This window comes from Rhinoraja longicauda, chromosome 44 (genome assembly GCF_053455715.1).
Source record: "Rhinoraja longicauda isolate Sanriku21f chromosome 44, sRhiLon1.1, whole genome shotgun sequence".
Taxonomy (NCBI): domain Eukaryota; kingdom Metazoa; phylum Chordata; class Chondrichthyes; order Rajiformes; family Arhynchobatidae; genus Rhinoraja; species Rhinoraja longicauda.
Window position 1 is genome coordinate 2,024,049 of NC_135996.1, and position 22,689 is coordinate 2,046,737.

General features: G+C 48.0%; 3 protein-coding genes across 8 annotated transcripts in view; 1 reads left to right on the plus strand and 2 right to left on the minus strand.

The window, feature by feature from the left end:
- LOC144612295 (interferon-induced protein with tetratricopeptide repeats 5-like) overlaps window positions 1–1,145 on the minus strand; it is a 32,544-nt gene extending 31,399 nt beyond the window's left edge. Inside the window, exons 1-2 of one of the 6 annotated variants that reach the window (XM_078431872.1) lie at window positions 920–1,145; window positions 196–288 (exon numbers count right to left, since the gene is read on the minus strand). Coding sequence is in view for 1 of the 6 variants with exons in the window: in XM_078431868.1 (XP_078287994.1) it covers window positions 920–1,062 (143 nt within the window). In the remaining 5 variants the exon portion in view is untranslated. Of the gene's footprint in view, window positions 1–195 lie in introns of all 6 variants that reach the window. The other 5 variants (XM_078431869.1, XM_078431868.1, XM_078431873.1 and 2 more) reach the window with 5 other exon arrangements.
- Window positions 1,146–5,980: 4,835 nt separating this feature from the next.
- Window positions 5,981–11,392, minus strand: LOC144612324 (uncharacterized). The gene is given in 2 exon segments (XM_078431900.1): window positions 5,981–6,057; window positions 10,750–11,392. Coding segments are annotated over 2 exon segments (720 nt in total).
- A 2,924-nt stretch (window positions 11,393–14,316) lies between these two features.
- LOC144612392 (tumor protein p63-regulated gene 1-like protein) lies at window positions 14,317–21,857 on the plus strand. Its single transcript, XM_078431991.1, has 5 exons — window positions 14,317–14,577; window positions 14,979–15,067; window positions 15,863–16,039; window positions 20,298–20,448; window positions 21,618–21,857. The coding sequence occupies exons 1-5, from the start codon at window positions 14,317–14,319 to the stop codon at window positions 21,810–21,812; spliced, it is 873 nt and encodes a 290-aa protein (XP_078288117.1). The 3' UTR covers window positions 21,813–21,857.
- Window positions 21,858–22,689: the final 832 nt, after the last annotated feature.

Sequence of the window (22,689 nt, forward strand, 5' to 3'; positions counted from 1 at the left end):
AACCTACTCCTGCCTTTTTGGTGTTTTTACATGAAAGGATAGAGTGGCATGATGATTCCAGAGCAAAGGGTATCAGAGTATTGTAGACAGGACTGGAGGATTTAAAATCAGACAGTTAAAGTGGATGATAATATCTCACTGGGAACCAAGGCCAGAGGGAACACATACACTCTCCGAGTCCCAGCTCCCTCTCACCTCAGCTTTGCTTGTATCTGTTGCTCAATGTTCCCTGTGGTTCTTCACCGGATGTTCTCTGTCTCTGACACAGAGTCTCAGTCCGTTACCTTTCTGTAACAAATGCAACATCAATCAAAGACTGATTGGGCAACTAGATCTAAATGCCAAAAATAGACATATTGTTCTGGAATCTGGAGTACAGAAACAGACATTTTGGCCCAACTCATCCATTCTGACCAACTTGCCTGATCTAACTGGTCACACTCGCCTGCACCTGCCCAATACTCCTCCAAATCTTTCCACTCCATGTCCCCATCCAAATAGGTTTTCAATTTTGTAATTGTACTCACCTCTACCATGTTCCTCTGGCAACTCGTTCCCTCAAAACCTCTTGAAATTTTCCCCTCTCACATTAAACAATGCACCCAAGTTTCATACACTCCTTCCCTGGGGAAAAGCATGTGCAGTTCACCTTATCGATGCCTCTTCTGATTTAATAAACCAGTACAACATCACCTCTTGGACCTTACTCTCCACAGAAAGCAGTCACCATCTCTCCATATTCCATATTCCTCAAACCCTCCAGTCCTGGTAGCATCTCATCAATCTATTTCTACCTTTTCCAGTTTACCGACACCATTCCCTTAGCAGGGCGAGCAGAACTGAACATTTCTCCAGGTGTGGTCTCCCCAATGTCGTACATTAGAATAATATGTCTTGGAGGAGAGCAGACCCAGATCACCTCAGGCAGTGCAGCATCTCCTGGAGCTTTACTGGGCAAGGAGTATACCGTGAATGACCCAGAGCTGGACATAGAAAGAGCCCATTCACACTCAATGTGAACCTATTGGGTTGTCTGTGCTCCCTCCACCGCCCCAGCCTCATATCAGATCCCCCGCTCTGTCTTCCCCTCCCCAGTTCCAAACACACTCCAATTTAATATATTCCTTTATTCGTCCCACACCAGGGAAATTTACAATTTACCTTCCTCATGCACTCCTTCCCATGCCCTCTCCCCATCAACTTCCCCATGCCCCTCCCCAGTACTCTTCCCCCACCACACTCCCCGTGCACCACCATACCCCCCGCCCCCTTCCCCATCGAATCTGTCCATGCCCCTCCACCATCCCCTTCCCCATCTACTCTCCTCCATGCCTTCCTCACCGATTCCCGTCCACCTCTCCCCACTACTTCCCCTCCACAACTGCCCTTCCCCATACTTGTCTCCAATGCCACCTCACCATCTACCTGCCCCCTCCCCTCACTGCCGAACCTCCCCTGTACCCCTCTCCCCATCTATCCCATGCACCCCACCCTCCCCGTGCCCTCCTTCCATCTCCCCCTTCCCCTCTCCGCCTCCCGTCCATCCACCGTCTACCCTCCCGCCCGGGCCCCGCAACCCCGTCTCCCCCACACCCCGCGCTCCCTCTGTCTCCCCCACACCCCGCGCTCCCTCTGTCTCCCCCACACCCCGCGCTCCCTCTGTCCCCCCCCACACCCCGCGCTCCCTCTGTCTCCCCCACACCCCGCGCTCCCTCTGTCTCCCCCACACCCCGCGCTCCCTCTGTCTCCCCCACACCCCGCGCTCCCTCTGTCTCCCCCACACCCCGCGCTCCCTCTGTCTCCCCACACCCCGCGCTCCCTCTGTCTCCCCCCACACCCCGCGCTCCCTCTGTCTCCTCCTTGTGCGGCGGCGACTCTCCCTCCCTCGGGCGCTCCCTCCCTCGGCGACCGTTAAACCCAAAGGTACTAGAGGAACAAGATGGACCACTCCGCAGAAATCGCCTCCACTGAAGCGTAGTTCGCAATGGAGCGTAACGTCCGCCATTTTAGTAAGCAAACCCCGCCGTTCGGTCTGCCTCTCGCAGTGTAATCAGTGTTTTGGCGAACAGTATGTGTGATGATACCATTAAAATGCAGAATATGTCTAATATATCATTTCACAGATTTGTGTTATTTTTCTTTTTAAACGTTTCTGCAGGTTTTTGCCTACTAAAATGGCGCCATGACATTCTACTGTTCTCAGGGTCGAGTGGTCCATCTTGTTCCTCTAGTATCTTTGGTTAAACCGTCTCCGCGCGTGGCCACCTGATCCATGACGTAGCCACGGGAACAGCAGAGGCTGGCCAGCGATTGGCCTGTCTGAACGTCAATCAAGGAGAGGCGGGTTCTATCCCGGAGTCTCCGTCCTCGAGGACGGGGCGGGAGTGAGGAGAGGCCAAAGATAACAGAGCGGAGCGAGGTGGACCACTCCGTCGGAATCGCCGCTTCTGAAGTGTTTTACGCAACGGAGCGGAACGTCCGCCATTTTAGTAAGCAAAAGGAGCCGCCAGTTTTGCCTCTCGCAGTGTAATCAGTGTTATGGGGGAACAGTATGTGTGATGATACCATTAAAATGCAGAATATATCTAATCTATTAATTCACATTTTTTGGTTATTTTTCTTTTAAAATGATTTCCCCCTGATTAGTTTCTCTGATTTTATTTTTTCTTACTATTTCTGCCTATTTCCCACCGATCCTTCCTCCCCAACCCCCTCTTTTGTGCAGTTTCCCTTGTATTGCTCTAACACACTCTGCACAAATCATTTAAAGTTTGTGGGTGAGAGGCAAGATAAAGATAAATAGATCTCAAAGTGCCTTCTCATGGATCAGAAGCAACTTTGATTTAAAGCAACACTAATTTCTCTCTTCATCTTATTTTTCCCATGATGTACATAAACCATAAAGACAATTCGACCTATGGTTTATGCATATGTATGTATATATATATATATATATATATATATATATATGCATACACACACACACACATATATATCTAGTTTCTTTCTTGTGATTTCCTCTACATATATAAGATCACCCATTCCATCTCTCCTGAGATGCTGCCTGACCTGCTGAGTTACTCCAGCATTTTGTGAATAAATCGATTTGTACCAGCATCTGCAGTTATTTTCTTATATAAAATCAGTAATGCACACACCTCTCGAACACGGCCCCCACTATGATGATCACTGTTCTCTCACATACATTTCATTTGGGCCTATCCATACCCATTCACAATCGGTGACATCAAACTTATTTCCAGAAAACCTAATATTGTGAGTAAAATAACTATGAACACATGTCAAGATATTGTTTCATTCTTTTCCTTCTATATTAGTGTAATGAAATGTAATGAATACATACCTACACTGATACAGAAGTGCTAGCTTTAGACAGGAATAATGGACAGTGCATTCAGAAAGTATTGAGACCCCTTCACCTTTTCCACATTTTGCTATGTTACAGCCTTCTTTTAAAATGGATTCAATTTGTTTTCATAATAGAAACATAGAAAATAGGTGCAGGAGGAGGCCATTCAACCCTTCTAGCTAGCACCGCCATTCATTGTGATCATCCGCAATCGTAACCTGTGCCCAACCTCTCCCTATATCCCTTGATTCCACGAGCACCGAGAGCTCGATCTAACTCTCTCTTAAATTCATCCAGTGGGCTTCCGGTGGCGACATGTTGTGTTAGCAGTCGCAATTTTTAGCTCCTCTGGAAAAATCGCGAATTTTCGCGTTAAAATCGGGTCTGGAAGTCGGTATCGTTTTTAAAACTTACCGGAGTCTCATGTCGCGGTGCTGAGTAAGCGACGTGAATTTAACGGAGGGAAAGTCATTTTAAATGAAAAGTACGTCTCCAGGTCAGAGCCCACATAGGAAAGTTATAAAACAACTGCTGAAGACTCAGGAACATCAAGAAACTGCAAAACAGACCTCTGGAGTGGACTCTGGAATGGCTACACGATCTAAGACTGAGATGACCACAAAAGAGAAAACCGAAATGGAGGAGTTAAAGAACTCGGTAAGAGAATTGAAAAATGATTTGAAAGCTGGAAACTTAAATTTGATTGCTGGTAATGAAAAAATACTTGCGGGCATTGGTGCTCTGCAAAAAAAAGTTGATGATGTGCAAGAAGAATTAACGGGGAAAATTAATAAGGTGGCAGAAGAGACCATAAAGATGTTTGAGGCCGTGCATGAAACTGTCTCCGCAAATGGAACTGCAGTGAAAGATATGGAAGCTGTTGTGGAAGAGATGACAGGAGACATGCAGGCAATGAAGTTAGAAATAGACAGCCTCAAGAGCCAACTTACAAAAGTCTCTGATAAATGTGTTGACCTAGAAGCCCGCGCAAGACGTCAAAATATACGAATATGTGGTGTAAAAGAGGGGGCTGAGGGAGACAATGTTTGTGAGTTCACTGCCAACCTAATTAAACATGTACTCAATCTACCTGAGGCACCTGTAATTGAAGTAGCTCATCGACTACCCAGATTTAAACCAAGATCTCAAGGAGAACATGCATACCCACGACAGATCATAGTCAAATTTCGGGATATCCTAATAGTGGAAGCGCTGATGAAAAAAATTAAATACGGAGAGAAGATGATGTACAGAAATGATTCAATTAAACTCCTACGGGACTACCCTTACGAGATTGTGCAAAAGAGAAGAAAGTTCTCACAGACAAGAGAAGTTCTTTACGGTGTCAAGGGTGTCATAGTTGGAGTGTATTATCCGGCCAGAATGCGTATCACTTTCCTGGGAATGTCAAAAACATTCACTAATTCGGTAGAATCTCTTAAATACGCTCAAGAAATCGTGGCCAAGGCAGCGACAATTGAAGATAGATCACCAAGACGTCAAGAACAAATTAACTTGCTTATTTCCCCAACAAGAATATCACAAGAAAAGTGAAATAAGCGAACAACTCCATTCTTTAAAAATTAATACACGCAACAGACTTTCCATGAGACGTGTCTAGACATTATTATCTCCCCTGGAACATTGTGGAATCTAATTCAAGGACTCTCTGTGCTCAAACGAGGCAAGACTGATAACATGGGAAGCGAAAAACATTATATGGTTTATATAGTTTTACAAAATATAGAGAATTAATAACAATTAATAATTAACAATATTAATATAGAAATAGCAATTGGAACTGTTAAAAATGTGTTGCCTGCCTCATAACGCAGACAACAGTAATCAACAGTAATCACAAAAGTTCCGCAGCTCGAGAGGGGAGGAGACTCAGGCACCTGGCACAATTCCAGGAGGCTGAATCCGGTTAACCCTTTCAGCGTACAGCTCACTCTTAACAATACTAAATCAATTATAAATAGTTAAGAGATAAAGAGTGAGGAAGATATGTAACTGAATACATGATTAGATTTGATAAGTCGGAATGAAACATATATATATACTGCAATTGGGTGAAATAGAACTGATTTGGAAACGGAACCGACCCCCTAGGTTTTAGGTAATAAAGGCAGAGGGGCTAACCTCACAACATCTATGCCGGAAGCGATATTGATGTCGTACACCACAGACGAGTGGTCCACTCACTACGGTGTCCTAAACTTAGACACCGTAAATTTATTTGATATACTTTTTTTTTGTATCACACTATGTCACATCTATGTGTTTTTCTTTCAAGGACAATCGCGGAGGGGAACTACCAAGGAAGTCTATAATATAAATGCCCCCAAAACTATAAATGTCCTGAGATATGGATGCACCATAATAAATAAGGTCATTAAAATTGGTAAAAATGTATGACGACAATCAAAAGAAAATGGGAGGAATCAGACTATGTAGTTGGAATATAAGGGGTATTAATGAACCTATTAAAAGGGGCAAGATACTAGCTCAGTTGAAATCATACAACACGGACATTTCGTTTTTACAGGAAACGCATCTTAGACATCAAGATCAGACGAGACTGAGGGCGAATTGGATAGGCCAAACATTTCACTCTTCATTTACTTCCAAATCTAGAGGCACTGCAATCATTATTCGTAAAGGAATTCCATTTAAATCAAAGAATACTATATCAGATAAGGAAGGGAGATACCTTATAGTAGCAGGAGAGATCAATAATACGCCAATTACGCTGGTAAACATATATGCGCCTAATTTTGATAACCCTCAGTTTTTTAATAAAATTCTGAATATAATTGCAGAATTTAATTATCAAAATGTTATAATTGGAGGAGATTTTAACTGTGTTTTAGACCCTTATCTAGATAAATCGATGCAAAAAAAAAAAGGTAATCTGAAATCTAAAACCAGTGAACTCTTACACACATATATGGAAAACACAAATATAGCAGATGTGTGGAGGATTGCAAATCCGACGGGAAGGGATTATTCGTTTTATTCAACGGTGCATAAAACATACTCACGGATAGACTATTTTCTTGTGGATACAAAATTAATTCCGCATTCTATGAACCCTAAATACCACATAAATGCGATCTCAGACCACTCTCCGTTAACTTTTGTTTTAAAATTAGAAGGAATGTCTATGAATAAATCATTTTGGAGGTTTAACTCGCAAATTTTAAAAGACCCACAAGGGAGTATATATCTAAAAAAACAGATGGACCTATTTTTTGAGATAAATGATACACCAGATATATCCCCCACGTTATTATGGGAATCCTTCAAAGCATTTATTAGAGGAGTCATTATTTCATTTCAAGCTTATCAAAATAAAAAGAATAAGAATGATCAAAGACATTTAGAAGAACAAATAAAACAATTAGATACAGATAATGCTAAAGATCCAACTATGGATAAACATAATAAAATCCTATTATTGAAATTCAAGCTAAATAAATTATTGTCAGAGAAAGTTATAACACTATTTCAAATTACAAAACAAGAACACTTCGAATTTGGGGACAAACCCCACAAACTTCTAGCACGCCAATTGAAAAAACGGGAAAAAGAAAATGCAATACTAAAGATTAAATCAGATAGAGGGGAATTATTAACATTACCCAAGGATATTAATAAAAGATTTGCTCAATTTTACCAGAATCTATACACATCTAAAACGTTAATAGACAATAATAAAATTTCAGAATTCCTAGATAATTGTAATCTACCACAATTAGCACTGAGGGAACAAGAGGAACTGGGAGCACAAATTACTTCGAAGGAGATAGAAGACACAATAAAAACACTAAAGAATGGAAAAACACCAGGACCAGACGGATTCAGCAATGAATTTTATAAAGCATTTTACGACATAGTTATTCCACGATTACAGAAAATGTATACATATGCTTTTAAAGAGCAAAGCTTACCTGAAACACTAGCAGAATCAACGATTATATTAATACTTAAAAAAGATAAAAATATAGAAGAACCAGGATCATATAGAGCTATTGCTTTGTTAAATACGGATCAAAAAATAATAGCGAAAACACTAGCCAGTAGACTAAGCAGGTACGTTAGTAGACTAATAAATGAGGATCAAACAGGATTTATATCTAAGAGACACTCATTCAATAATTTGCGACGTTTGCTTAACATAATGCACTCACATAAACCTCATGACCAAGAGTTATCTATCATCTCACTGGATGCAGAAAAAGCGTTTGATCAAGTAGAATGGGATTATATGATTAAAGTATTGCAAAAATTTCAATTGGGAGAGAACTTTATCGCATGGATAAAATTATTATATAACAAACCTACGGCTAGAATATTAACGAATAATATATTATCCTCGAAATTTGAACTATCAAGGGGCAATAGACAAGGATGTTCATTATCACCGTTGTTATTCGCTTTGGTAATTGAACCCCTTGCTGAAAAAATAAGAACACACTCGGATATTTATGGTTATAACACAAAATATACGAATAACAAAATATCCCTATATGCCGATGATGTACTACTGTACATCACAAAACCACAAATTAGTATACCAAACATATTAAATTTAATTGAGGACTTTGGATCCTTTTCAGGATATAGAATAAATTGGAACAAAAGTGAAATTATGTCGATAAATCCAAAAGACTCAACACACCTCCGGAAATTCCCTTTTAAAATAGCTACAGAAAAATTCAAATATTTGGGAATTGAAATTACTAGAAATTACCAGGATATGTTTAAAGCCAATTATAATCCCTTACTTAAGAAATTAAATAATTTGATTAAATTCTGGAAAACACTTCCGATGTCCTTAATAGGCAGAATAAATGCTATAAAAATGATTTTCTTACCACAAATCCTATACCTATTTCAATCAATACCTATATATCTCCCTAAAAGGTTTTTCAAAAAATTGGACTCAGACATTACAAATTTTATATGGGATTATAAATCCCATAGAATACAAATAGCACACCTTAATAAACGAAAAGAGTTGGGGGGTCTAGCGCTCCCTAACTTTATGTATTATAATTGGGCAGTAAATATTAAAAATATGATTCACCTGCTGGACAATTCTGCCCATCAGGCGGCTTGGATCTTAATGGAAAAAGGGGACTGCTCCCCGAGTAATATAGGAGCGACTATCCTCTCACCAATAAATCTGAATAATAAAAATTATAATAAAAATCCAATTATACATAGCACAATTAGAACATGGAAACAAATAAAACAGAATCTAAAATTAAGAAACTTATCTCTTTTAATACCAATAGTCAATAATCCATCGTTTAAACCATCAATTATAGACAAATCATTTATACAATGGGAAAGAATGGGAATCAAATCGCTCGAAGATTTGTATGAATTGGGAAAATTACTATCATTTCAACAAATACAACTGAAATATAATTTGAAAAATAACCAATATTTTAAATATCTTCAAATTCGTGATTATCTGAAAAAATATACAAAAGATTATTATAATATGCCTTCCGACTTACTGGATGAAGCAATGAAGACAAAGGCGGAATCAGCTAATCTAATATCGTATTTATATAATATCATTTTAAACATAGCAATACCCACAACAGATGGAATTAGAAGAGACTGGGAACAAGATTTAGCTATAAAAATTTCAAAAGAGAGTTGGGATAATCATTCACTACAGGTGCATAAATGTTCGATCAACGTACGACATACGCTCATCCAATTCAAAACATTACATAGATTATATTATTCAAAAACTAAATTAAATAAAATCTTCCCGAATGTTTCACCAATTTGTGATAAATGTCTGTGTCAAGAAGCTACTATAGCGCATTCTTTTGTTTTTTGTACAAAAATCCAAAAATTCTGGTATGAAATATTTGATATTTTTTCAAAATTAATCAAAATAAAACTGGTACCAAAACCAGAATGGATCATTTTTGGAATATCGGAAGGTAACCCTGAATTAAACGTGTTTCAGAAGAATTTATTTAATTACGGGCTAATAATGGGAAAAAAGCTCATACTGAAATTCTGGAAAAATGCGCCCACACCAACAATAAAAATGTGGATATCAAATATGTTTGAAACACTACATTTGGAAGAGATGAGATTCCTCTTAGCAGGTAAAGCAGACCAATTCCAAAAGACGTGGTCTACGTTTTTGGACCTATTACAAGCATGAGGTGCAATAGTAATTTTACAAAGAAATAAATAAATAAATGGTATCAGGACCTGGTAACGGGAGGTAAAACAACAAAACAGACTTGGTTGGTAGTCCCCTTCCTGCGGAGTTTAATGTTATAATAGAGCGATTGTTTCTACCCCTTTTTTTTTTTTTTTTTTTTTTTTTTTTTTCTTTCTTTTCTAGGGTCTACTTTCTTACTTTACTTCCTTCTCTAACTTCTTTTCCAAGGGGCTTTCTTTTCCCAACACTCTCTTGCACTTCACGACTCTTGCGCACTTTCTTTCTTTACTTCTTTACTTCTATCTTTTTCTTAAAGCTCAAAAAAATGAAGCGGTATAAAAAATGTATTAAGATATATCTGTTGTATTATTGTAATTTACCGTAAAAAAAAAAAAAATAAATAAAAAAAAAAATTCATCCAGTGATTTGGCCTCCACTGCCCTCTGTGGCAGAGAATTCCACAAATTCACAACTGTCAGGGTGAAAAAGTTCCTTCTCACCTCCGTTTTAAATGGCATCCCCTTTATTCTAAGACTGTGGCCCATGGTTCTAGATTCCCCCAACATTGGGAACATTTTTCATGCATCTAGCTTGTCCAGTCCTTTTACAATTTTATATGTCTCTACAAGATCCCTATCCTTCTAAACTCCCAGTGAATACAAGCCTAGTCTTTTCAAACTTTCCTCATGTGACAGTCCCGCCATCCCAGGAATCAATCTCGTGAACCTACACTGAACTGCCTCAATTACAAGGATGTCCTTCCTCAAATTATGAGACCAAAACTACACAATACTCCAGATGTGGTCTTACCAGGGGCATATACAAGTGCAGAAGAACCTTTTTACTCCTATACTGAAATCTTCTCGTTATGAAGGCCAACATGCCATTAGCTTTCTTCACTGTGTGCTGTACCTGCACGCCAACTTTCAGTGACTGGTGTACAAGGTCACCCAGGTCATCAATGTATACATTATACCCCATAATAAAAAAGCGAAGACTTCTCCCATTCTTCCCTGCAGATCCTCTCATGCTCTGCCGGGTTGGACAGGGAGCGTCGATGCACAACTATTTACAGGTCCCTCCAGAGAAGTTCGATCGGATTCAAGTCCGGTCTCTGGCTGGGCCACTCAAGGACATTCAGACTTATCACAAAGCCACTCCTGCATTGTTTTGCCTGTGTGCTTAGGGTCGTTGCTCTGTTTATCTTTCCCTCGATCCTGACTAGTCTCCCCGTTCCTGCCACTGAGAAGCATCCCCACAACATGATGCTGCCTCCACCATGCTTCACCGTAGGTATGGTATTGGCCAGGTGATGAGCGGTGCCGCTTGGCATTCAGGCCAAAGAGTTCAATCTTGGTTTCATTACACCAGAGAATCTTGTTTCTCATGATCTGAGAGACCTTTAGGTTCCTTTTGGCAAACTCCAAGTGGGCTGTCATGTGCCTTTTACTGAGGAGTGGCTTCCATCAGGCCACGCTACCATAAAGGCCGGATTAGTGGAGTGCTGCAGATATAGTTGTCCTTCTGGAAGGTTCTTCCTTCTTCACAGAGGAACTCTGGAGCTCTGTCAGAGTGACCATTGGGTTCTTGATCACCTCCCTGACCAAGGCCCTTCTGCCCCGATTGCTCAGTTTGGCCGGGTGGCCACCTCTATGAAAAGTACTGGTGGTTCCAAAATGTTTCCATTTAAGAATGAGGGAGAGCACTGTGCTCTTCGGGACTTGCCATGCTGTGGAAATTGTTTTATAACCTTCCCCAGATCTGTGTCTCGACACAATCCTGTCTCGGAGATCAATAGACAATTCCTTCGTCTTCATGGCTTGGTTTTTGCTCGGACATCCACTGTCAACTGTGGGACCTTATGTAGACAGGTGTACCTTTCCAAATCATTTCCAATCAATTTAGTTTACCATTGGTGGACTCCAATCAAGTTGTAGAAACATCTCAAGGATAATCAATGGAAATAGGATGAACATAAACTCAATTTTGAGTCTCATAGCAAAGGGTCTGAATACTTATGTAAATGTGATATTTCAGTTATTCATTTTTAATTACTTTGCAAAGATTTCTAAACACCTGTTATCACTTTTTTATTATGGGGTATTGTGTGTAGATTGATGATTAAAAAAATGATTTAATCCATTTTAAAATAAGGCTGTAACCTAGCAAAATGTGGAAAAAGTGAAGAAGTCTGAATACTTTCTGAATGCACTGTACATTGCTACCATAGTTTAGTTTTGAATTTAACATATCATTGAGGGGGTTGGTGCAATAATAACCCTCACTTTTGTGAAAATGTTAAATGCATTAACACGATCCTTATCCACCACCCTACAACCTGTAAAATTTTCATATCTAAATTCAACCGATAAGTTGGTCAAATAACATAGGCACCTTGTTTAAATGTGAATATCTCATAACGATGCATTTGTGGGTTAGCAGTATATTGCACCAACACCCTCAATTTTAAATCATTCAAAAATGAACTTCATAAACATGGATAACACTTCTTATTTCTGTCATTCATGGTAAGATTTGCATCATTTTGTATGCGAGATATGCAGGGTTGCAGTGTTTCACAGCGAGAATATGCAAACTCCAGCCAGACAGTAGCCAAGATCAGCATCTACCACTGTGCCACTATGCCACCCTAAAACCAAAAGCACAGCTAGTGCATATTCCATCTCCCTGGGGGGGGGTTAGAGAGAGACAGCGTTGAAACGTACCGAGAAGTGAATGGCCTTGACAGGGTGGATGTGGAGAGGATGTTGCCACTTGTGGGAGAGTCTAAGATCAGAGGCCACAGCCTAAGAAGAAAAGGTCATGCATTCCTCTCCATCTATCCTCCTCAATGCCCACTCCCCGTTTACACTTCCCCATATCCCTCCCCCGAGTACTCTTTCCCTTCCCCGTGCTCAAATTCCCAGGGTACACTCCTGGTGCCCTTCCACCATGCCCCCTTCCCCATCTACTCTCCCCTTGCCCTTCCACCATGCGCCCCTCCCCATCTACTCTCCCCATGCCCTTCCACCATGCCCCCTTCCCCATCTACTCTCCCCTTGCCCTTCCACCATGCCCCCTTCCCCATCTACTCTCCCCTTGCCCTTCCACCATGCGCCCCTCCCCATCTACTATCCCCTTGCCCTTCCACCATGCGCCCCTCCCCATCTACTCTCCCCATGCCTTTCCTCCCCAACTCCCCTCCACCTTCTCTCCCCGATTACACTTCCCCTCCCCAAGTCCCCTTCCCCATACTCCTCTCTCCTATGCCCCTCACCTAACCTATACCTAATCCAATGCCCCCTTCCCTCACTGTCTACCCCCTGCACCGATCTCCCCATCTATCTGGTACCCGACCCTTCCCATGCCAACCTACCATCTCCCCCTTACCCTCGCCGCCTCCCCCTCACCTCCTCCCCATTCCATCTACCGTCTATCCTCCAGCCCCTACCCCTCAACCACTTTTTTGTAATATTGTGTATACAACTTTCTGGTGAATTATCGACACACACTCTTGAAAACCTTTCACTTTTACCATGACAATAATACATGCCAGCTAGAGAGTCAAGAGTGTTTTATTGCCATATGCCCCGAAACAGAAGAATGAAAAGTCACCCATTCCTTCTCTCCAGAGATGCTGCCTGTCCCGCTGGGATACGCCAGCATTTTGTGTCTATCTTCAGTTTAAAACATTTGCACTGTAACACTGATACACCCCTCACAGTAACACTGATACACACCACACCTCCCACTGTAACACTGATACACCCCTCACTGTAACACTGATACACCCCACACCCTCACTGTGACACTGATACACCCCACACCATCACTGTAACACTGACACACCCCACACTGTAACACTGATACACCCCACACCCTCACTGTAACACTGATACACCCCACACCCCTCACTGTAACACTGATACACCTCACACCCCTCACTGTAACACTGATACACCCCACACCCTCACTGTAACACTGATACACCCCACACCCCTCACTGTAACACTGATACACCCCACACCCTCACTGTAACACTGATACACCCCACACCATCACTGTAACACTGATACACCCCACACCATCACTGTACCACTGATACACGCCACACTGTAACATTGATACACCCCACACCCCTCACTGTAACACTGATACACCCCACACCCTCACTGTAACACTGATACACCCCACACCCCTCATTGCAACACTCATACACCACTCGCTGTAACACTGATACACCCCACACTGTAAGACTCTTGTATCAGTAACACATATTTTCTCTGTTGTTCTGCTCTGGGTTATTTCCCTGTTGAGTGTCGGCTGTTTCCTGGCAACTGGAACCTGTTTTTCTACATTTCCGGTGGTTGGGTGTTGTGATCGAGGCTGCAGCCTCTCACCAGTTTCCTGGTTTATCTCAGCGGTGGAGTGTCGTCCTCAGTTGTTGTGTTACGGAGACCTGACCACCCCTGACCCTGTCCCTGAACCTGACCCTTGACATCATCCTGACCCTGACCCTTCCTGCACCCTGACCCAGACTCCTCCCAAACCCCCTCCTGTCCCACATCCTGACCCTTCCTCACCCCTGACCCTGTGACCCTGACCCCTGCCCCTGACTGCTCGCACCCGTAGTTTGCTGCTTCGCTCCGGCCTGGACTGGAGCTGATCCCGTCCCGGAGCCCCGCGATTCCCTCACCGTCCCTTCCCCGATTCGGGAGGAGCAGGGGTTCCCCTGCCGGCCATGGGGGATCAGCTGGAGCCCAGCGTTCCCTCGCCGCAACTGGAACTCGACGCAACCTTTACCCCGGGGTCAGTAGAGCACCTGACCCCTGACCCAGGAGTGGAACAGTGCGTGACCTCTGCCCCGGTCTCGGGCGTGACCCCTGTAACCCCTGCTGACCTCTCCCGACTGTATCCCCATCTCCCGCGGGGGGAGTTCTCCCCCTCTGTCCTCCCCCCGTCCTCGGGCCAGAGCCACCGGGATGAATTCTTTGCTCTGCGGGTGAGTGTGGGCTGCGCGGTGGCTGGGAGATGGGTTTGGGATACATCTGGGCATCTGGGCATCACCTCCTGGGGTCAGCGAGGGGAGGACAGGCCTGGTCTCTCCCCCTGATGGTTGTGGTCAGAGGGTTCATCTATCCGTCTATGTCACAGTGAAGGGTCACAGTCTCCGTCTCACCTCTCTCCCCAGTGGATGGAAATCATCTCTCTCTCCATCTCTCCCTCCCTCCCTCTCTCCAACGGCCTCTATTTCTCCCTCTCTCCCCAGTGGAGGGTCACAGTTTTATTCTCTCCCAGCAGAGGGTTGCAGTCTCTGTCTCTCCCTCTCTCCCCAGTGGGGGTCACAGTCTCTCTCTCTCCCCAGTGGACATTAACCATCTCTCTCTCACTGTGTCACCACAGCCAGGAGTGTTGCAAGCAGCGATCAGCGAGACGGAGAGAACACTGGGGAATGAAGACGGCAAAGTGCAGGAAGCCTGGCTCCTCACAGAGTGAGAGACCCCGGATCAGTGGAGCGGCGGGGGGAGAGGATAAGGAGGTGCGGATAGAGGGACAGAAAGGGGAAGAGGGGAGAGAAAGGGGAACGGGGGAGAGAGAGGGGAACATGGGAGAGAGAGGTGAACATGGGAGGGAGAGGGGAACTGGGGAGGGAGAGAGAGGGGAACTGGGGAGAGAGAGGGGAACTGGTGAGAGAGAGGGGAACAGGAGAGAGGGGAATGGGGAGAGAGGGGAACTCTGGAGGGAAAGGGGAACATGGGAGAGAGGGGAATTGGGGAGAGAGGGGGAACTGGGGAGAGTGAAGAATGGGGAGAGAGAGGGGAACTGGGGGGGAGAGAGGGGAACTAGAGAGAGAGAGAGGCAATTCTACAGCTTGACTGACCCCGGACCGACAGGCGCGGATGTTGGTCAGGGGTGAGGCTGTGGGTGAGGGAGGGGGGGTGTGGGTGAGGGAGGGTGGGGGTGTGGGTGTGGGTAAGGGAGGATGGGGTGTGGGTGATGAATGGGAGCTGTGGGTAAGGGAAGGTGGGTGTGGGAGGGTGAGGCTGGAGGTTACGGGAGGGTGTGGATGAGGGAGGGTGGGGGTGTGGGTGAGGGAGGGTGGGGGTGTGGGTGAGGGAGGGTGGTGGTGTGGGTGAGGGAGGGGGGCTGTGGGTGAGGGAGGGTGAGTCTGTGTCGGGAGGGTGGGGGGAGGGTGGGGACAGACGTTCCCTTTGGAAAGCCCCGTTGCCAGGGAGCAGGAGTGAGTGAGTGAGTGAGTGCATCTCCCCGTCTCCTGCCCCACTCAGGGTGGACCACTGGAACCGGGAGAGTGAGAGACTGGTGCTGCTGACCCCACGAGTCCTGCTGGTGTCTCATTACGACTTTGTGGGCCTGTCCTGTCACCTGCTGCTGCGAATCCCCCTGCACTACATCGACAGCATCACTGTCGGCTCCTTCCACTTCCCCTCAACCTCCCTCAGCAGGTGAGTCAACACTGGGCGGCCATGGTGGAGCAGCGCTAGAGTTGCTGCCTGTGTGTGTGTCTCTCTCTCTCCCCTCTCTCTCTCTCCCCCCCTCTCACTCTCTCCCCCTCTCTCTCTCTCTCCCCCTCTCTCTCTCCCCCCTCCCTCTCTCGCCCAATCTCTCTCTCTCTCACCCTCTCTCACCCTCTCTCTCTCTCACCCTCTCTCTCTCTCTCTCTCTCTCTCTCTCTCTCTCTCTCTCTCTCTCTCTCTCTCTCTCTCTCTCTCTCTCTCTCTCTCTCTCTCTCTCTCTCTCTCTCCCTCCCTCTCTCTCCCTCCCGTTCTCCCTCTCTCTCTCTCCCCCTCTCTCTCTCTCTCCCCCTCTCTCCCCCTCTCTCTCTGTCTCCCTCTCTCTCTCTCTCTCTCTCCCCCTCTCTCTCTCTCCTCCCCTCTCTCTCTCCCACCCCCTACCTATGGGTGCTGTCTGTATGGAGTTTGTACGTACTTCTCGTCACCTGCGTGAGTTTTCTCCGGGATCTCTGGTTTCCTCCCACGCTCCAAAGACGTACAGGTTTATAGGCTAATTGGCTTGGTATATGTGTAAAAATTGTCCCTTGTGTGTGTAGGATAGTGGTTATGTGAGGGAAGTGCTAGTTGGCGCGGGCTCGATGGGCCGAAGGGCCTCTTTCTGCACTGTATCTCTAAACAAAACGAAACACTGGGCTCCCCACACCGTCCCCTCCCCGACTTAGACGAAGGGATTAAAAGTACCATTAGCAAATTTGCAGATGATACTAAGCTGGGGGGTAGTGTGAATTGTGAGGAAGATGCAATAAGGCTGCAGGGTGACTTGGACAGGTTGTGTGAGTGGGCGGATACATGGCAGATGCAGTTTAATGTCGATAAGTGTGAGGTTATTCACTTTGGAAGTAAGAATAGAAAGGTAGATTATTATCTGAATGGTGTCAAGTTAGGAGGAGGGGGAGTTCAACGAGATCTGGGTGTCCTAGTGCATCAGTCAATGAAAGGAAGCATGCAGGTACAGCAGGCAGTGAAGAAAGCCAATGGAATGTTGGCCTTCGTAACAAGAGGAGTTGAGTATAGGAGCAAAGAGGACCTTCTACAGTTGTACCGGGCCCTGGTGAGACCGCACCTGGAGTACTGTGTGCAGTTTTGGTCTCCAAATTTGAGGAAGGATATTCTTGCTATGGAGGGCGTGCAGCATAGGTTCACTAGGTTAATTCCCGGAATGGCGGGACTGTCGTATGTTGAAAGGCTGGAGCGATTGGGCTTGTATACACTGGAATTTAGAAGGATGAGGGGGGATCTTATTGAAACATATAAGATAATTAGGGGATTGGACACATTAGAGGCAGGAAACATGTTCCCAATGTTGGGGGAGTCCAGCACAAGGGGCCACAGTTTAAGAATAAGGGGTAGGCCATTTAGAACGGAGATGAGGAAGAACTTTTTCAGTCAGAGAGTGGTGAAGGTGTGGAATTCTCTGCCTCAGAAGGCAGTGGAGGCCAGTTCGTTGGATGCTTTCAAGAGAGAGCTGGATAGAGCTCTTTAGGATAGCGGAGTGAGGGGGTATGGGGAGAAGGCAGGAACGGGGTACTGATTGAGAGTGATCAGCCATGATCGCATTGAATGGCGGTGCTGGCTCGAAGGGCTGAATGGCCTACTCCTGCACCTATTGTCTATTGTCTATTGTCTAACCCTCACCCAGTGCTGACACCACCATCCATTCCCCACCCCCCCCCACTCCTGGACTCACCTCACCCAGTCCCTCCACCCCCTCATATCCCACCACCCCACTTCTCACGCAGTCCCTGCACATCCACCCATGCACCAAACCCCTCCACTCTCCACTCCACTATTACCCAGTCACTACAGCCCCCCATATCCCGCCACCACCCCCACCCCCAACGCTCCACTCCTAGATCCCTCTCACCCAGTCCTACCCACCCCTCAATTCCCCACCTCCCACCCACTCTCCACTCCCTCTCACCCAGTCTATACACCTCCCCCCCATGTCTCACCCCCCCCACTCCTAGACCATCCTCACCCAGCACCACCCCATATCCCCCACCCACCCCCACTACACCCATCCTCAGCCAGCCCAGACACATCCCATATCCCACTCTCTCCCATTCCAAGGCACCCCCACTCACCCCTGCCCACTTTTACACCCCCAACTCACCCACCCCCACTCCTGCAAACCCCCATACCAGTTCACCCGGCCTCCCTTTACCCCCTACACCTCTTCCCCACCCCCTGCACCCTCCATACCCCACGCACCCTCCCTCCCACCCCCTCTCCTCAACATCCCTCAGCCCCTCCAACACCTACACCCCCATATCACATCCCCACTGCGAGACACCCCGACACACCCTCCCTCCCATCCCCCCACCCCCACCCACACGCCCTCACCTACACGCCCTCACCCACACCCCCTCACCCACACCCCCTCACCCACACACTCCCTCACCCACCCACCCCCTCACCCACAACCCCCACACTCCCACCCCCCTCACCCACAACCCACACCCCCTCACCCACACTCCCCTCACCGACACCCCCTCACCCACACCCCCTCACCCACATCCCCGCACCCACACACCCCCACACCCCCTCACCCTCACCCCCCACCCACACATCCCTTACTCACCCACACCCCCTCACCCACACCCCCCTCACCCACACCCCCTCACCCACACCCCCTCACCCAAACCCCCCCTCACCCAAACCCCCCCTCACCAAAACCCCTCACCCACACAGACTCACCAACAACCCCCTCATCCAGACCCTAAATTCACCCCCTCACCCACACCCCCCTCACCCACCTACTCTTCACCCACACACCCCCTCACCCACACAGACTTCACCCACCCCCCTCACCCACCCCCTCAACCACACACCATCACCCACCTACACCTCACCCACCTACACCTCACCCACCTACCCCTCACTCACACACCCCCTCGCCCACATCCCCTCACTCACCCATCACTCAGTCCCTGCCACAGACCAGGTTAGGGTGGGGAAGAAGGGTCTCGACCCGATACGTCACCCATTCCTTCTCTACCGAGATGCTGCCTGACCTGCTGAGTTACTCCAGCATTTTGTGAATAAATCGATTTGTACCAGCATCTGCAGTTATTCTCTTATAGGTTAGGGTGGGGAGTGTATGGGGACCCTTGGAGTGGGGAGGGGGGGTTGGAGTATGGGGTGATCGGTGGGAGTGTGTGAGTGGGTGGGGGCTCAGTGTGGGGAGGGGGGGCGTGGAGTATGGGGGGATAGGAGTAGGAGGGGTTGAGTGGGCAGAGGCTCAGTGTGGGGAGAGGGTGGCTGAGGGGATGTATGTGGTTGTCTGAGACTTGGGGTGTGTGGGAGTGTGGGATATGGGGGTGTTTCGGACTGGGGTGGGTTATGGTGGGTGTAGACGTGTGAGGGTATCAGTGGGGGGTGTCTCGGTGTGGGGAGTGGATGAGGGGTCAGTGGGTTATGGGGGTGTCTCGGAATGTGGAAGGGGTGCGGGTTTGTAATTGTTTGTGTGTGTGTGTGTATGTGTGCGCGTGCGTGCACGTGTGTGTGTGTGAGTGTGTGTGTATGTGTGGTGTGTGCGTGCGCGCACGTGTGTGTGTGGTGTGTGCGAGTGTGTGTGAGTGTGTGTGCGGTGTGTCTGCGTGCGTGCACGTGTGTGCGTGTGGTGAGTGTGTGTGCGTGCATGCAGGTGTGTGTGTGTGTGTGTGTGGTGTGTGTGCGTGCTTGCAGGTGTGTGTGCGTGTGTGCACGTGTAAGTGTGTGTGTATGTGTGAGTGTGTGGGCACGTGTGAGTGTATGTGCGTGCAAGTGTGAGTGTGAGTGCGTATGTGTGCGTGCGTGCGTGCACGTGTGTGTGTGTGCGTGTGTGTGTGTATGTGGTGTGTGCGTGCGTGCACGTGTGTGCGTGTGTGTGGTGTGTGAGTGTGTGCGTGCGTGCGTGCAGGTGTGTGTGTGGTGTGTGCATGCGTGCAGGTGTGTGTGCGTGTGTGCACGTGTAAGTGTGTATGTGTGAGTGTGTGGGCAAGTGTGTGTGTGTGTGCGCGCACGTGTGAGTGTGTGCGTGCACGTGTGAGTGTGTGTGAGTGCGTGTGTGTGTGTGCGTGTGTGCTTGCGTGCACGTGTGTGTGTGCGTGCGTGCACGTGTGTGTGTGTGTGTGTGTGTGTGCGTGTGTGTGTGAGTGTGTGTGAGTGTGAGCGGGTGTGAACTCACCGCCCTGTCCTTTGAGCCCAGGCGCTGTGGGCTGGGGCTGCGGCTGGGATGGGACAAACTGCGAGAGCCGTCGTTCCGTTCCCGCTGGAACCCCTGGGCTCAGGATCTGCCGTCCGTCATCCTGACAGAACACCCCGGGGTAGAGAGCGGGCACCTGTCACCCCCCTGCATGGTGAATGGGGAGACTGGGGGTAGGGGCGAGACACTGGGGGGGGGGGTAGGGGAGACTGTGGTGTGAGGCACTGGTGGGGAAACTGTGGGGGTGAGGGGAGACCGTGGGAGGGGGGGGTTGGAGAGACTGTGGGGGTTAGGGGAGACTGGGGGGGACTGTGGGGGTTACTCTGGGGGGGGAGACTGTGGGGGTGAGGGGAGACTGGGGAGGAGACTGCGGGGGTGACATTGGGGGGGGGGGGAGACTGTGGGGAGAGACTAGGGAGGAGACTGTGGGGGGGGGGGGGGGAGACTGTTGGGGGGACATCTACCTGTGATTCTCTCTACCTGTGCCTGTGTGTGTGTGTATGTCTGTGAGTTTCTCTAGTCTCGCATCTCCCAGCACGTGTGTGTGTGTGTGTGTGTGTGTGTGTGTGTGTACATGCCCCACTCCACTGTCTCCCTCCCTGTGTCTGTGTGTACATGCCCCTCTCCAGTTTCTCGCCCCGTGTGCGCGTGTGTGTGTGCATGTGTATGTGTGTATGTTTGTGAGTGTGTGTGCACATCTGTATTAATGTGTGAGTGTGTGCGTGCCCCTCTCCAGTCTCTCTCCCCGTGTGTATGTGTGTGTATGTGTATGTGAGTGTGTGTGCCTATGTGTGTACGGGCCCCCTCCAGTCACCCCGTGTGCGTTTGTGTGCGCTTGTACATGTGTGTGTACATGTGTATGTAATTGTGTGTGCATGCATTTGTGTGTAGGTGTGGTGTACTTTGGTGCGTGTATGTACATCCCCCTCTCCTGACTCTCTTCCTGTGTGTGTGTGTGTGTCCATGCTGCTGTCTCACTCCCCCTCTCCCTGTATCTCTCCCCGTGCTGCTGTCTCACTCCCCCTCTCCCTGTATCTCTCCCCGTGCTGCTGTCTCACTCCCCCTCTCCCTGTCTCACTCCCCCTCTCCCCTGTATCTCTCCCCGTGCTGCTGTCTCACTCCCCCTCTCCCTGTATCTCTCCCCGTGCTGCTGTCTCACTCCCCCTCTCCCTGTATCTCTCCCCGTGCTGCTGTCTCACTCCCCCTCTCCCTGTATCTCTCCCCGTGCTGCTGTCTCACTCCCCCTCTCCCCTGTCTCACTCCCCCTCTCCCCTGTATCTCTCCCCGTGCTGCTGTCTCACTCCCCCTCTCTCCTGCCCACAGTTGGGGTCTTTCCGCACGGAGCTGACCCGGAGGGTGGGGATGGCCCACCGGGAGCACCCCCACGCCGGCCAAGCCAACGGGCCGCTGCTGCTGGAGAAACCCATCCAGATGGAGACGGTCCTGGGCCTGGTGTCTGCCCTCAGCAACTGGGCGCAGCTGGGCTACGCCAAACCTCGCCGCCTGCTCGCCTTCTAGTGGAGCCGTGAGCTGGCAGCGTGGGAGCCAGCAGCCCGCAGCCAACACCCACACACACTGATCCAAGCCTCACCATCCCAGCGGCCGCAATGGCAGAGGGGTGGCGGCAGAGAGAGGGAGAGGGAGGGGGGGAGGGAGGAAGAGCGTGTGTCGGGATCAGCAGACCACTGATAGAAACAAAATAAATACATCAAAGCCTGAAAATTCCAGTATCAGTGATGGGAGACGAAAGGAGGGGAGAGGGGAAGACGAGGGGCGAGGGGCAGGGAGGAAGGTTTTTTACGAGGATGTTACCAGGACTAGAGGGTGTGAGCGTTGAGTAGGCTGGGACCCTATTCCCTGGAGCGCTGGAGGATGTGGTGTACATCTTATTAAGGTGTACAAAATAAAGAGAGGAATAGATCGGGTCGAGTCTCTTGCCCAGAGTAGGCGAATCGAGGACCAGAGGACATAGGTTTAAGATGAAGGGGAAAATATTTAATAGGAATCTGAGGGGTAACTTTTCACACAGAGGGTGGTGGATGTATGGAACGAGTTCCCAGAGGAGGTAGTTGAGGCTGGGACTATCCCAGCATCTAAGAATCAGTTAGCCAGGTACATCGATAGGACAGGTTTGGAGGAATACGGGCCAAACACGGGCAGGTGGGCCCAGTGTAGCTGGGACATATCGGCCAGTGTGGGCAAGTTAGGCCGAGGGGCCTGCTTCCACTGTGACTGGTACCCACAAAATAAATTCATCAAAGCATGAAATATCCAGCATCATTGAAGGGAGACGGAAGGAGGTGGGAGGGGGAAGAGAGAGGGGAATGTTGGACACAGGGAGGGTGGCGTTGGGAGTGGGAGAGAGGGGTGGTGTGAGAGAGGACGAGAGGGCGGG